Genomic DNA, 15282 nt, shown 5'->3' on the forward strand with positions numbered 1-15282 from the left:
AGCGGATCGGAAACCATCGGGAATGCAAAGTTTCTGGGTAAGGTTACTCACATTTTGTCGGTCTGTATAATTTATATGAACAAAAATGGCGAAAAATATATAGGTATAGCCTTCACAAAAATGTTTAAAGATCTATTTAGTAAATTTAATAGTAATAATTTAATTTTATACGACAAATATACAGGGTGTCCATTAAAGAAAACAGAAGCTTGGTTTATATATCCTAAATGCAATATTCAATTGTTTTTATATATATATATATATATATTTCTTTGAGATCGAAACAAAATTTACCAAAACTTAAGTCATTCCCATTTTTTCCTAGATAGAGCGGGAAAAAATGGGGTTTTAATGTTATGTAAGTGCTCCTGCATGTACATATAAACAAAATCGTATCACACAAGTTCTATTTCACCTGTAATACCTACCTACAAAGAATATCAAACGATTTTCCGTAATTGTTACATGGGACTTACACGCCATAGTACAACGTTTGCTCCTTTAAGCCTTTCTATACGACATTTCAAATTGTTTTTGTTTAGTATTTGCCTGGCGTATACAGCAAAACACATTCAGTTGTGCCACGCTGTGCATGGTTAAGCAGTGTGTTCCTTCAAATTGTGACATGAAAGCTTTATTTATCATTTATGACTTCTGACACAGCCATACGGTAAAAAATAATTGCAAAAAGGGATCGACAACAATTTTTTTAACTCGATGATTTATTGCTACGTGGCAGATAAGGAATTATTTTTAGAAGGTTAGAGTCACGCTGTCTGTTTTTGAAAATTTACCTCTACATTAATATTATTACTGATAAAAGGCGATAAAATTTTTGCCCATTTAGGAGAGCTCGAGATAGTAGTAATCTTGCCATAAACGTGTTTACACTCACGTATTATTTCAATATTTGCAATTCCGTACAGCCATACCAATTTTTTTAAAACACGCGACGATTTGTTTTCCTTAAAGCAGGCAGATGGGAAGATTTTACATTTATTTTGCAGCCTTGCAAACAATCGCATCCACATATGCATGTCGCAGATGTTTATCAAAACAATCCAACCTTTGACTTTTAATAAAGCTGCAATCTGGTTATTAACGAGAAAATTCAAATTTATTCAAACCAGCTGAAACAGTACATTTCCCTTTACCTTAAACATATTTTCAAGTAACAAGATTTTGCAGCCTTAAAAAAACACTAAGCTTTCAATGAAATTAATTTCAATTTCTAATTTTTAATATTTCACTGCAATACAATACTGGGTGAGCAAAGCTGTTAAAAAAGAACGCTGTGTGTGTTAACAGGTATTAAATTTTCATGATGGCGCCAAGAGTGCGTAACGCGAAGATAATACAGTTATTTAGAAATCTATTATTCATAATTTTCATAATAGCTCCATCAAGTTTCCAAATAGAAGTAATCTTTTAAGGACGACTCGACAGATTTTGTATTAATTATGTAACAAACTCGACGTATTCCATCCTGTAAATTGAATGTAGGTATACCAATTTTACGATTTAGGCGAATGCGAGGGGTAAACATAATGGACAATATAAATAAAACAAGAAAGTATTTAAAAAGGTGTCATTGGCTTATGCCCACCTACCTGAACCTCTAAACTATGAAATCGTATAGAAAATAATAATTATTATACTAGTCTAACATAATCTGTATAACCTGTTTCCGTGCGCGTGCGTAGTGCCTGATAGTCAAGTAGCTAAGTAAAGTTTTTAAGTCCTAAGATTAAGTAAGTGTTCTCAAGAGAACCCCACTAGTCTGTCTTGGTACGTTCGCGCTGAAGTTCCGTGGTACACGGTACGACTGACAGTCTGTTTATATTCCAACAACCTTACGATCTTACCCTCAAGGTCGTTCGATAATCTCGTTCATTTCAAGGTATCTGTCCCGATTTTTCAATCAACGGACCATTTTTGCTGGTACTTCTTGCGACATGTGCGCGTTTTGTGTTAAAAAAGTTGTCGATTGGTGTTATTTGCAAAATTCTTAGCAGATTTCCGAGTGGCTGAAAGCTGGACAATGTTTTGCCGCCCCCCCTCCAGATTGACCTCACTGTGACTACCGCACAATGTTTGTTAATAGAAAATCATACTTGTAAGTTTCTGCAAATCACTACACATTTGCTTCTTTCGTTTATCTGACAAATTTTCTTATGTTTTGGTATTTTGCTGCGCATATGGCGCTATGTATGTCACTGTACATCTACCGGTGTTAAATGGACAAGACAAACAAATTTCTACAGGATGAGCTTACATTACCGATCACTGAGCTACCAAAAAAAAATCATCGTTGGTACCAAATGCACAGATCTGGTCTGGTTAAAATGCAAGTAAATAAACCTTAGCTTTATTCAATAATATTTATTCGAAGTACTCTATTTGTTTAATAGAGATAACGTCAGTTTATTTACCAGAAGGCTGTAATATACTGCACATCCAATATTAAAACCAATTATTTCCCATTTTCCTGCCTTATTTTATTCATATGAAGGGCGACAACAATAATAATATAAATCACATTTATGTAAAATCAGCGTATCAAAATATGTAAAAATATCCTAAATATTTTGCAGCAAGTTTCTGAACGCCGCGTTATTATTAAATTAAAACGAGTATTCATAATAATTAATAACAATTCTCTAACACTTTATTGATGCATAAATAGATATAAACTGATGGATGATGCTTTAATAGATACCATGTAAAAAGTTCAATGCCAACATTTTAAAACGTATATAGTAAAATGCAGTTTTTTTTTATGAACCGGATGTAAATTTACGTGAAGAAGTATAAGCTGCTCGACAACAGAAATGTCCATGCCTCATTTCTAAAATATATAAAACAATTTCTATAAACATAGTATTTTATTTAAGTGATATTTTAGTAATAATGTAACAAATTGAGAAAGTTCAGTAAGCTTTTAAGTAAGAAATTCCGTGTTACAAAGAAGCGGCCATTGTTACTGTTATCGGATTTTTTAAAAGCAAGGAAGGCAATTCCAGTCATTCTGATAATACCGAGCCATTTGACCTTAGATTGTTTAATAGAGTTCTTAGAAACGAAAGTAGTTAACATGTGATTTTTGCCCGGTTCTTGGGATCTCGTTTTATTAATTACTTATAATTAATCTGTTTTCATTAAATTCTAACATTCCGCAACAAACAGTTCGTGTTTTAAATATTTTTTTGAAAAGCAAATATGAAATTAAGTTATATCGCCTTTAATTTTGCCATTTAGATAAAGACAATACGCTGTAAAATACGTAACAACGTGCTGCATGCCGTGCAAACAACATAAATTAATTTAGTTTCCTTCCAAAGAAAATAAAACTCCACAACTTGGCCTGGTATGGCATTTACTCCAGATGTTTTTGTATACACTTGCAAATTAGTTCACGATGTTTAGGCTAAGGCGTTTTTGTCCTCAGTCGTCTCGCTATCTAAAGTACAGGCGATATCAACATAATTTTCGAGTTATCCTACAAAAAGTATCACAGTTCATGACAAATAAATCCTTATGGTAAGAAAATCTTTACTGAAAAAAAAAAAAAAAACGTTTCAAGTAATTGACTTCCCCTGTATTCTAGGGACTATTGTTATACATCAGACGTTTATTTTAAATGCTATAAATAAGTAAATAGTTCGTAGGCTCACGACATATTTACGACCACCAAAGCAATCATGTTTCTCTTCCACCACCGTAGCTTTGTTACAAGATTGTGGGGGCTGTCGTTTTATTTCTACTATTTATTTTGGTAAAATCTGTTCCGTTCGTGCAACTGTATCATCATTACGTTACAACCAAGCATTTGGCATTTCTTGTATTATATTTATTTTTAGTCACCTGTAACTAGATATTTTACCGGAATACTAAATAAATAAATTTTTAGTAACTACATATATTTAAAAGTCTCTTGTACAGAAAAAAAGGAAATAAACTAACAAATATGTCTTCATTTTAGGGCCACAATCCAGCGGAAATTTTGTACAACAAAAGCTCATAGTTGTCCCACGTGACTGTCTCATTAATTTTAGGTGCACTAAAACCTCTTAGGTCTGAGTGACGATCGTTTCAAATTATCCAAATTCAATAGCGTCATTTTTCACGGCTGGGTGACAGCTTGTCATTTTTTATTTTAACATTTCAATAGCCCACTCGTGCGCTTGGTACAAAAAATTGTTATAGAAAAACCACTTTTGAAAGTTTGTTTACACTACTACTAGCTCATTTGTTGAATTCACCCGTACTTAATTTATTCGACAATAGTTTAACATCTGAAGCAAGTAGCGTTTTTATTTACTTTAATCATTTACAAAGGGGACTGGTATAAAAGCAAAATATATTAATTGCAGGAGATATCTTCAGAATGCGTCAATATGCAGCAATAACAACAGTATATACTACGTATTTGTTTCGATATCTGCGTTTTTTCCAAGGAATCTTATCGTTATTAAATTGATATACAAATTACATCACAACAGGTATCAGTTACAGAGTTTTCAATTCAATAGCTTTATCGTCTGAGTTTTCAAACAAACATACGTTTCGAAATTAAAATATAATAATCCTCTATAAAGGATTTCACTAACTTTATCTGAAAAGAGTAAAGTACAGGTATAAAGATCATATAGATAATACATAATTTGTTTGTCTTTACTCAAAAGTATAAAACTGTTTCGACAGCATTGTTTTAAACTTTTAAAAAAGCTCCTAAATATTACTGTTGCATTTTTGTTTGTAGAAAAGTTACTTATGGGATATTTCATCCTTGATTTACTTTATCTCAACATTTTTTACAAAAAAAAGGACGTTTACTGTTCGTTTGCATTCTAAAGTGTTAGCTGATTTTAATTATGCAAAGGCAAAAGCAAAACAAAAAGCTGATTATCATAACTATGTAACAAGAATTAATTTTCTTAATGTCTTACGAGATTTGTAGGAACCACTACCTCAGCTTTGTTTAATAACTCTCCCACTTTGTTTTTAAAAACTACAAGCCTTCAATCCTTAAACAGAAGATCAAGGTTACGGGTAAAACAAATTTGAATTATAAATATTGAAGGTGACAATAGTACGTATACGCTATAGTTATTATTTTAATGTAATATTAAGCAGAACCAACCTGTTACTATTTATTAAATTACGTTTCGGTAAAAGTCTCTTTTGTGTAAAATTAAATTGTATCCAAGAAAAACCGTCCTCAAGAACCCATCTGTACCAAATTTCGATGCAATACAATTATTTCTTAAAAAAACTGTGGCTAAAACTTGATTTGAAAAATCCCAGTCCACCCAGTTGCAGTTTCCACCCTGTATAAGGCCCCCTTTAAAATTTTGTAAACAAAAACCTATCTGTGCTCGGTCATGCGGGCCTATTCTGTCAAGTTCCGGGCTGAGATCTTGATAGAAAAAGTCCAGCGTTAACTAAGAATTTTCAAACAGTTACTCATCATAAAGAAGTGATAACACATTTGACAGTTTAGAAACTAGTCTCGGGACGATAGACAAGTTTTCTATGAAGATTTTTACGTCCCGAGTTGCACAGTAAATAATATGTTGTGTGTAAACCTCAATATTCAAATGAGCGCTTTAATTTTTATCTACATATATACATTATGGCCTAGTGAAACTAGACTTTTATTTTTTTTTCTTTTATTGATATTTTATGAGATTCTAATTTTGTATTCATAGATTCCTTTACATTTCCATAAATAGTTAAAAAGGTTTTACAAACGAGGCCTGCTCGCTCTTTCCTTACATCTACACCTACATGTATGTAAAATTATTGATAGAAGTAATTATAAAGCTTAAAATATATGATAAATTAATATTTGCCGTAAAAACTGAATTTCTGACTGTGATTTGCCTGATGTTTGAATCTCTGCTCAGCCATATGCTTCAAAATTTCAAACAGATGTTTGGCATGTGCCTTGAATTTAAACAATAAATAAGAACTTAACAGATCCTTTCTGATATTGCTTCCAAAGGCCACTTTTCGCACTAGTCAGTATAATTTAAGAATTCCCGCAATTTGTGAAAAGCATTTAATTTTAAAACGCATTTTAATAATAGATGTATCGAAAAAAATCGTAGCATCTACTTAAATTGCAGCAGATATAATATCTTATTGTCTCAAGAGCATTTCAAGTTTAATAAAAACAATGTACGTTCTTAATATTCCAGTACTACGTCAATTCGAATAGCGATTAGAACATTTCAAAAGTAAATTACAGGCTGTCTTACAGCCCATTAGAATATTTCAAAGACTACTAGATTTGAATTTCGAAAATTTTAGCCCTGGGGTTTTCGGGGGGTGCTCTCTTTAAATAAAATAAATCAATCAATCAATCAATTGCTGTAGCACTTCCAGTTATACCAGAAGTTGCCATCTACCTGCTTATTTTAAAAGGGAATACCCTATATATTATTGCATTATCGACAAGATAAATGTTATCTGTACCTAAATCTCACTGTTTTCCAGATTTTCGAAAAAACATTTTTAAAACTTAAAACCGACAAAACTTTTTAAATTCAAATAGAACACCCCGTATTTTTTGCACCATATAGAAAGTCTAATTTTTTATTTTCTCAGATATTTGCGGTTTTCTTACATTCCCAACAATATTACCTACGTTAAAAATATCATCAAATGTGTTTTGAAAGGCAAATATTGGTATTGTCATTTAGTATTCTACAAGTATCAATTATTTGCTTGACAAGAAAAATGCAATTTTTTTTAAAAAGAGAACCCTAAAGCTTAAATTGAAATATTCTAATGGGCCGCCACCGTAAGACAGCCTGTATATGTAACCATTATACTCTGTAGTAGGTATATAATTAACATAAAAATAGGAACAGGTAGAAACCCAAAACCGAAATTGGTTAGGTAAAAACCAGATAGTATCGCAACATGAGTCTGTTTAGCATAAAACAATTTTGTAGAAAACAACGTCAGAAAATGTGAAATCGACAATGAATCTAGGCAAAAGCAGGTCAAAAATTACCCTTAAACAACCACGGAAGTTATTCCTTGTAGTAGCACATTTTTTTGTCATTTTTTCAAAAACAAATTTTAAATAAATTAATTTGATATAAAAAGACGTAAAAACAATTACAGAAAAGTTCAATTCAATAGAATTTATTTCGTTACAAATCGCTTTTTCACGAATATTTAGTTAAGTTTCGGCCTCCCCAAAACTTTTTTCCTGGATGCCGAGAGAAATAAATTGTTTTCACAATTCCTAAACAAATTTTCCGATAATAAAGGTTAGATATGTGCCTAAGGTTTGTTATACGTCATATAAGTACAAGTATTATATTTCTGTATAAGAAATGGAAATATGTCAGCAAAAGTAACACCTGATAATTTTACAGAAACAATATAACGGCCACTAGCTCATATTTTAATAAGCTAAGCAAAATTAAAATATATTTTGTAAGGTTCTGCCTTCCTGGAATTATTAAATATGTTATTGTTTACAAATGAAATTATATCATTTTCAGTTAATTATGATGACGCACCTAACGAAACATTTTCCTAGATAATGTATAAAATAATAAAAGAATTAAATAAACATTACCAGAATGAAGTAAAACCTAATCATTTTAAAACAGCGAAATGCTACTTGTAGAAAACATGTTTTTCTTATACGTATTTTTTTTACAGAGAATATTTATAATGATACCAAATGGCCTTGCAAGAGCTTTCCAGGTTTGGTTGTTAACCCTGTACTCCACTGCTGGAAATATAATCCAAAATGACTTCAGATATATATCCTACCAAGGTAAAACAAAAATTTTGTATTTATAAGTGCTATGTATAAAATTGACAACAAAATCAAATATGCTTTACAGCAATGCTAACCCATTAGTAGTTTCTTAGTCCACAATAACTATTATATCAAACAGGATTTTTCTGAACATAAAAAATGCATTTAGCAAAATAACATTAATTCCTTACAGAATTTTTATTTATTGCCCCTTACGATGCTATAAATAGTTTTCAAATAATTGAATTTATTGCCAATTATTGATATCTAATCTTTGTGTAACAGGGTCAAGCCTAAACAGAACTAACAAATATAAATTGGATGTCAAATTTTAATACCCCTTTTTTGTTAGAGTTCTGCAATTAAGTATAAAAGAAAAATTGACAAATATATGTTATCAAGTTGATTATTTACCTACAGATTTATTTTAGGTTAGTTATATATTTTATAATCTTATCATGAGTGCCTGTTTGTTAACATTTGAAGTGTTGGAAAAGATTAACAACGTTATTTTTGTGTCACTCTGACTGTCGTATATAAAAAATTGTTTTGAAATCTCAGTTCTCAGAATATTGCACAAAGCATACCTACTTTTATAATTTTCAAATCACGGGCTATGCTGTAGGTATCCATGCATCCAAATATTTTTAAAAAATAGCAAGTTCTGTACATAAAATAAATTAACAAAATCACTTACTGATACTGAGATTGCCAAACTTCTTTCATCTCTTGAAAAAGTCGGTCCGGTTTTGGTATTCACTTTTTTGTGTCTATAAACAAACACTATTAACTCACAAGCTAAGGCACAAGGATAAGTCTATCTAAATTACATTTGATAATTTTGCAAAAATTGCAGTGAATATACAAACAACAAGGACAAATCGCATCGCACTAGACGCCAAAAAATTGAGGTTATTACAGTAACGCTTGTCTACAAGGCCTACTATTATTTTTTTGGTTTTGCCCACTTGATCGAAAGTAATAAATACATGAAACAAGATGCGGATTCCCTTTGTCATTATGTATTAATACACGAATTAAAATATAATAAGATACTTTCTAAAGTATAGTAGGTATGCAAATTATAAGTATTACAATGAGTTCTTAAAAATAGAGTGGGTTTAATATTCATCTGTAAATATTTCCTTAACACGGCCACTCAAATGTTTCAAATGCTTTCGTAGTTAATTTAAAAAATCTCACTACGCATTTGTGTACCATTTTGTAAGAGATGTTTACAGGGTCTAGGGTCCATAGCCTATAATCAAATGTATGCATTGAAAAAGTCCAGACTCCCTTCTGTCTAGGGAAAAGTTCACTAGAGATAACTGCTTTGTTTCATTTATACCTACAACTTTCTCGTAAGCTCTTTGGCCAAAAATTTTCATAATTTACAAAAGTGTATCTTTCTTGTACGTTTCGTAAGGTTGTAGGTAGGTACCTGACAATTAGGAAGACAGACGTGAGTCCAAACATCTTGTTTGGTGTCGTATATTTTTTATTTGACTTAAGATAAGTGTTTATTATGTTTACACAGCACTTGTCTTGTGCCTGGAGATGCTGCGAGTCATAATTTTTATCGTTTTCTCTATAAATCGAGTTAAATGTATAATAAACTTTTTCTTATTTGCTTAAATAAATATAACTTGATGACAGTATGCATGCTACCACAGTTCGTAGAATTTTAAATGGATTAAATAGTAAAGGTAATAATCAGGTGTCTTCATCTACTTCTAGAACTCCTAAGCCGTAAAGAAATTTAAACAGTTTTTTACATTGTTATTATAGACGCCTACAAAAATATTTTTATGAAGTACAGTTGACTTTACTTATAAGAAGGAAACTTCACATATTTTACCGCTAGATGTCAATGCTAGGGAATTATTTTGCTTTTTACAAATTCAATATACGAGGACGTGAAGACTACAATGAATTATAAAATTACAAATATAAAATTAAACCACCCTAGAATTTCGATATAATTAAAATTTTTCAATTTTATTATTAATAACTGAACTATAATTAAATAATTTTTCCAGCAAAAAGTCGATTTATTTAAAAGCGAAACATATTTATAGAAATTAATAAGAAGCCCATAAGAACAGTTTACAATAAATTACACTAATATACATTTTAATATATGGCTATTAAATTCATATATGGGTAGATATTAATATAAACCATTATGTTTCAGACTTACAGCCTTCTGTCAATGTATTCTTTTCGGAAGGAGCCACTTCTTACTCTCAAATGCTTTTTGATGTTTCCCGAAGTCAGGTTTTTGTTGGAGCTAGGTAAATTTTACAAACATTTTTTATCGTAGCAGTATACTTGAATCATCTTTTTTAGAGATGGACTGTATAGACTTTCCCTGTCAAAGTTAGCATTACTAGAATATGCCGAATGGCAAGCGTCTCCAAACAAGATGACGTTTTGTGTCGACAAAGGACAAAGTGAAGAAAGTTGCCACAATTATATTAAAATTCTTTTAACTAATGGTCGACAAATTTTTGCGTGTGGAACATATGCTTTTTCCCCACTTTGCTCGTGGAGAGAAGTATGATTGAAAAACCATGTAAAAAGAAAACATAATTTAACAGTCACTATTTTCAGATTGACAACATATCAAACGTAACACAAGTAGTGGATGGAATTGCAAAGAGCCCCTACAATCCATCGGCTAATGTAACAGGGTTTCTGTCAGAGAACGGAGAATACTACTTTGGTGGCACCACGGACTTCTCTGGGTCAGACTCGTTGATTTCTAAAAGTGTTGGGAGTACCCCAATGCTACGGACGCAACAATATAATAGCTTCTGGTTGAACGAACCTCAGTTCGTAGGTTCTTTTGAAAGTGAAAAGTTTATCTATTTCTTATTCCGGGAGGCAGCTGTTGAATATATAAACTGTGGTAAAGTTATTTATTCCCGAATCGCAAGGGTTTGCAAAAACGATCGTGGAGGAGGGCATACTATGTTTAGAGATAATTGGACAACATTCATCAAAGCGAGACTGAATTGTTCTATTAGTGGTGACTATCCGTTTTACTTCAATGAAATTCAAAGTATGTCTTATGTACCTGACGAAAATATCGTATATGCTACTTTTACGACATCTCCAAACAGCATAGCGGGTTCGGCAGTGTGCGCTTTTAACTTATCGGCAATTAATGATGCATTTAATGGCCCTTTCAAATATCAGCATGACATGGGAAGTGCTTGGAGTAAACATGATATTCCGTATCGAGATCACTTTGAATGCAAAAGAGCACAACATAATAATTACTTATTAGAAACTTCTAAATACCAACTCATGGATTCTGCGGTGCAAGCTACTAGTTTAAATCCTTTACATGTTGTGACACTAGAACGTTTCTCACATATCACTGTAGATGTAGTTAACACAAAGCTAGGTAACACCCATGTCATATATGTTGCTAATGAAGAAGGCTTGATTAAAAAACTGACGGTACTTCCTAGGCATAGAGAAGCTTGTCTTGTGGAAATTTGGAGAACAGTACCTGAAACGAACATCCCGATTAGAAATATGCATTTCTTAAAAGAAACAAATTCAATTTACATCACAACCGATAAAGGTTTGATGCAAATCACTGCAAGCCATTGTAAGAGACATACTTCTAAGGAAAACTGCATAAATTCAATGGACCCATACTGTGGTTGGAATGAAAGAGAAGAAACATGCACCGTTGCACCTAATGGGGAACCTCACAACCGATTTTGGAAGCAAAAGCTGCACTCATGCCCTATCGTGGATACACCCGTAGATGGAGGCTGGAGTAGCTGGTCCGATTGGGCCCCTTGTTACCATCGTATCTCTTCTGATGTAGACCCTCTGGACACTTGTCTCTGCCAAACGCGTCAGTGTAACAATCCCGCCCCGACCAATAACGGCAAATCATGCACTGGTCCCTCGGTAGCTGTGATAAACTGTACTGTGCACGGAGGGTGGTCAGATTGGTCAGCTTGGTCAGCCTGTTCTGCTACTTGCGGCACTGCTGTTAAAACCAGATCCAGGACTTGTACAAACCCTGCCCCAGCTTTTGGCGGTAGAGTCTGTGTAGGCCAAGATCGCACTGAGGCTTTTTGTACAGAGTCACCACCATGTCCGGCGCAACCTGTTGACGGAGGCTGGGGCCCCTGGTCGTCTTGGTCTCCTTGCTCTGCAAATTGCGGTGGCGGTTACAAAACAAGGCAAAGAAAATGTGACAAGCCCTCACCTTACAACGGCGGACAGAACTGTAAAGGAAATAATCTTGAGTACGAGAGATGTAACGAACACTCATGTAATGAACAAAGAAAAATTCATACCACGGAATGGTTTACTGACATGAATATATCTAGTAATACGTATCATAAGCGAAGATATAAGATAACATGTAAAGCTCCCGTGAAGTACGCAAATCAGATCAAAATCATCGTGAAGGATGAAGGGCAAATATGTCACTCTAACCAGCATTGCAGTTCAGATGAAAACGACCACTTAGGTTGGACTTCTTGGTCGAGTTGGAGTGAATGCTCAAGTAGCTGCGGTGGGGGCATCCAACGAAGAACCCGACACTGCAAAAGTAGAAGTAAAAGTTGTCCAGGTGAATCAGAACAATCTAGAGAGTGTAACAGTCATAGTTGCGAAGATACCTGGGGATGCTGGTCGGAGTGGTCTCCTTGTAATGTTTCTTGTGGTTGGGGTGCTAAAACGAGGACAAGGACTTGCCTGGGGCACAATTGTAAAGGTCCGTCCAGGGAGGAGCAGCCTTGTGAAGATCAACCCTGTGAATGTAAGTTAATTAATACCTATTTAAAACTTTATAATATATATATATGTCGTTTTCAGCTGTTTTGGGTTGGGGCAACTGGACAGAATGGTCTTTGTGTGATCAAAACAACGAGCAACATAGAAAAAGAAAATGCTATCACCCGAATCCAGGCCCGCAAATGTGTCAAGGGAGGGAAATAGAAACTAGAATGTGTTTAGGGGAACTATCAAATGGTAAATTGTTTACATATAACGGTAATTACACAGGTGACATCCTACCTTTGTTTTAGAAATTTATCCACTTGGTATTCAAGCTGAAGACTACTCTTGCGTTTCGACGGGTCTTTCATTTTTCTTCATCGGTGCCATCGTGGGACTCATGCCCAGCCTTATATACTTAGCGTACTACTTGTTTAGGAAGAAGAAAAATACCATTCCTAGTAGTCCACACTATATAACTGCAGAGCAAAACCCATATATTTCAGTGCCTACTCGTGAAAAAATGCCCAAAAAGCCAGCCGGCTCTAATATTTACCCATCAAACGGAACTGTAAAATCGATTAAGTGTTATGTTGATGATTATGAAATTCCAACAATGACTCTAAAGCGTAATAGTCATGAAGTTAGAAACGGACATTCCAAGCAATATGAAAGTGACAAATTTTTGTACGACTGATTAATATTTTAAGACTTGAAAGGACATTTAATTTATTTTATGTGAAAATCTGCTTAATATGTCAATCACATGTTTCTTCAATTTAAACTAGTATCTGTCACGGCTTGTGAAAATTAAAGTGTCACATCTCGAAAGATTGATATTGATTATATACTTAAATTTTAATTTGATAGCTACTAGTATTCCATGTTGCAAACTTTAAGAAATATTTAAATGTAGTGAAAAATAAAAAAAGCTCGTATTTATCTATTAGTCGACTTAAAACCTTTTTCGTGATCTCAAGAAGATATTAATTTTTTATTTTGCAAATTTCATTTGAGATTTTATCGTCACGTGAGTCTACAAACCTTCCCCTAAAAAGCCTCTTTAATTTTCACAAGCCATCACAAGCTAGTACACACAAATCTTTTTAGATCTGAAGTTGAATGTGATCAATTATTAAGTAGTGATAATCGTTAAATTTTACGAATAATTTTTTTAAATTACTCTGAAATTTAAAACATAATTATTAAATAATTATTGTGATATAAATGTAAAATAGAAACTGGTTCCTGTATATAATTTTATTTTTGTTAAATGTGTAAACAGGTTCGATATAACACTATACTTTTTTACAACAGAATTTACTAATAAATATTTGTACCTGCCTATTAAAATATATATATATGTGCTGCCATATGCAAAAATTTATAATGAACTGTTAAATTTTAGTTATTCAGATTTTATACTATTAACCAAAAATATTTTTTACTTTTGTAAATATCGTAAGTATATCTCATATTGAGAAAATAACATTTATTTTATACAAATGGGTTTTATTTTTCCCTCTGCCATTTATAGTTCTCCCAAAAAATAGAAATACGAAAAATCATATTTAGCTACGAGAATGATTAAAATTCTGTACGGTAATCTTAGCACTTTATTTATGGCAACTTTAAGCACATTTTATCTACAAATAATTTATATAAATTACTTCTCAAGATTCATATACCTATCTATATTTTATATAAGCTACAATTAATATGAAAATAATGGAAAAATGATCCTCACTGGTCACAAAAAATCACAGGCTGAAGTTGTTATGGTGCAAACTTTGGTGCAACATAGTGAAAAAAAGCAACAGTGCACATTGTACAATTGGAACATTTAAAACAATACAATAAATAACACTGTGAACTTATTTAAAAACAGTACTTTCACTTCTTCTTGATCTTTGGTGAAGTCGACTGGAAAACACTTGAGGCAGACATCAAATTCTCTATATACTGCCCGAGCACTTGATTTTCAGATCTCAATTTTAGATTCTCCTCTTTCACGCTATCCACCCGTTGCGAGAGATCATCCAAAGTATTCTGCAATTCAAGAACTTGAGATATCAAACGGGCCTTTTCTTCTTGCTCGTCGGGGCTTGTATCGGGTTCCAAACTATTGTGCTGCGGACTGGAGCTTCCATTAGTAAAAGTTGATTGTATGGAATCCATGCTTCTTCCGTGAATCATGCTGGAAGAATTCCCTTCCGACATAGAATTGGGGTCTGGCTCATCATTTATAATCACTAAAATCAATTAGTACTTGCGATTTAGGGCAAACGTAATTTGTTACAAAAAATTACCTTGTGGGTCATCATCAGCTAAAGGAATATTGTTAATATCTTCATGTAATTTTGCAGCAGCCATTTGGTAACAATTATCTAAATTGGCGATTGCCTTGCTCCCTACGAATTTAAATACTAGGTATATATTTTCCAATTTTTTTACGTCAAATTTAATGACAGAAAGATGTCACCACAAATCCAAATCAATGGAATAAAAAACAAAGTATATGATTATTCCATGGTATAGCAGTATGGCAGTGTCTAAGTTACACCATTTAGAAATATATTTAAAATTTAATAACTAACAATTGTAAACATACAAATGATTGCTTACAAAAGCAAATTCATATTCATCTTTAACTAAAATTTCTTGTTGAAAAGAAACTGCAAAATCCAAAAGGAAATAAGTGAAATACACAGTAGTTTTGTAGCAGCCGCTGCTGATACTTG

At 32.8% G+C, this 15282-nt stretch overlaps 2 protein-coding genes across 2 annotated transcripts; one reads left to right on the top strand and one right to left on the bottom strand.

Annotated features, from left to right (window-relative positions):
• The first annotated feature begins 1779 nt into the window (after positions 1–1779).
• On the top strand, positions 1780–14043 carry LOC108907466 (semaphorin-5B). The gene is made up of 7 exons (XM_018711167.1): positions 1780–2116; positions 7687–7804; positions 9984–10083; positions 10139–10346; positions 10403–12584; positions 12641–12796; positions 12853–14043. Exons 2-7 carry the CDS (start codon positions 7699–7701, stop codon positions 13236–13238), a joined length of 3138 nt encoding a protein of 1045 aa, XP_018566683.1. The 5' UTR covers positions 1780–2116; positions 7687–7698; the 3' UTR covers positions 13239–14043.
• Positions 14044–14142: 99 nt separating this feature from the next.
• LOC108907468 (short coiled-coil protein homolog) lies at positions 14143–15029 on the bottom strand. The gene is made up of 2 exons (XM_018711168.1): positions 14851–15029; positions 14143–14793 (listed from the first exon to the last, which is right to left on the bottom strand). Exons 1-2 carry the CDS (start codon positions 14912–14914, stop codon positions 14435–14437), a joined length of 423 nt encoding a protein of 140 aa, XP_018566684.1. The 5' UTR covers positions 14915–15029; the 3' UTR covers positions 14143–14434.
• Positions 15030–15282: the final 253 nt, after the last annotated feature.

Source organism: Anoplophora glabripennis, unplaced genomic scaffold (genome assembly GCF_000390285.2).
Source record: "Anoplophora glabripennis isolate ALB-LARVAE unplaced genomic scaffold, Agla_2.0 scaffold5, whole genome shotgun sequence".
Lineage (NCBI taxonomy): Eukaryota > Metazoa > Arthropoda > Insecta > Coleoptera > Cerambycidae > Anoplophora > Anoplophora glabripennis.

Bases quoted from the DNA above. Each gene is read 5' to 3' on its own strand.
- LOC108907466 (XM_018711167.1), top strand. From the start codon at position 7,699: ATGATACCAAATGGCCTTGCAAGAGCTTTCCAGGTTTGGTTGTTAACC. The intron at 10,347-10,402 runs GTATGATTGAAA...CACTATTTTCAG, and splicing joins CACTTTGCTCGTGGAGAGAA to ATTGACAACATATCAAACGT. The intron at 12,585-12,640 runs GTAAGTTAATTA...TGTCGTTTTCAG, and splicing joins TGAAGATCAACCCTGTGAAT to CTGTTTTGGGTTGGGGCAAC.
- LOC108907468 (XM_018711168.1), bottom strand. From the start codon at position 14,914: ATGGCTGCTGCAAAATTACATGAAGATATTAACAATATTCCTTTAGCT. The intron at 14,794-14,850 runs GTAATTTTTTGT...AATTGATTTTAG, and splicing joins AGCTGATGATGACCCACAAG to TGATTATAAATGATGAGCCA.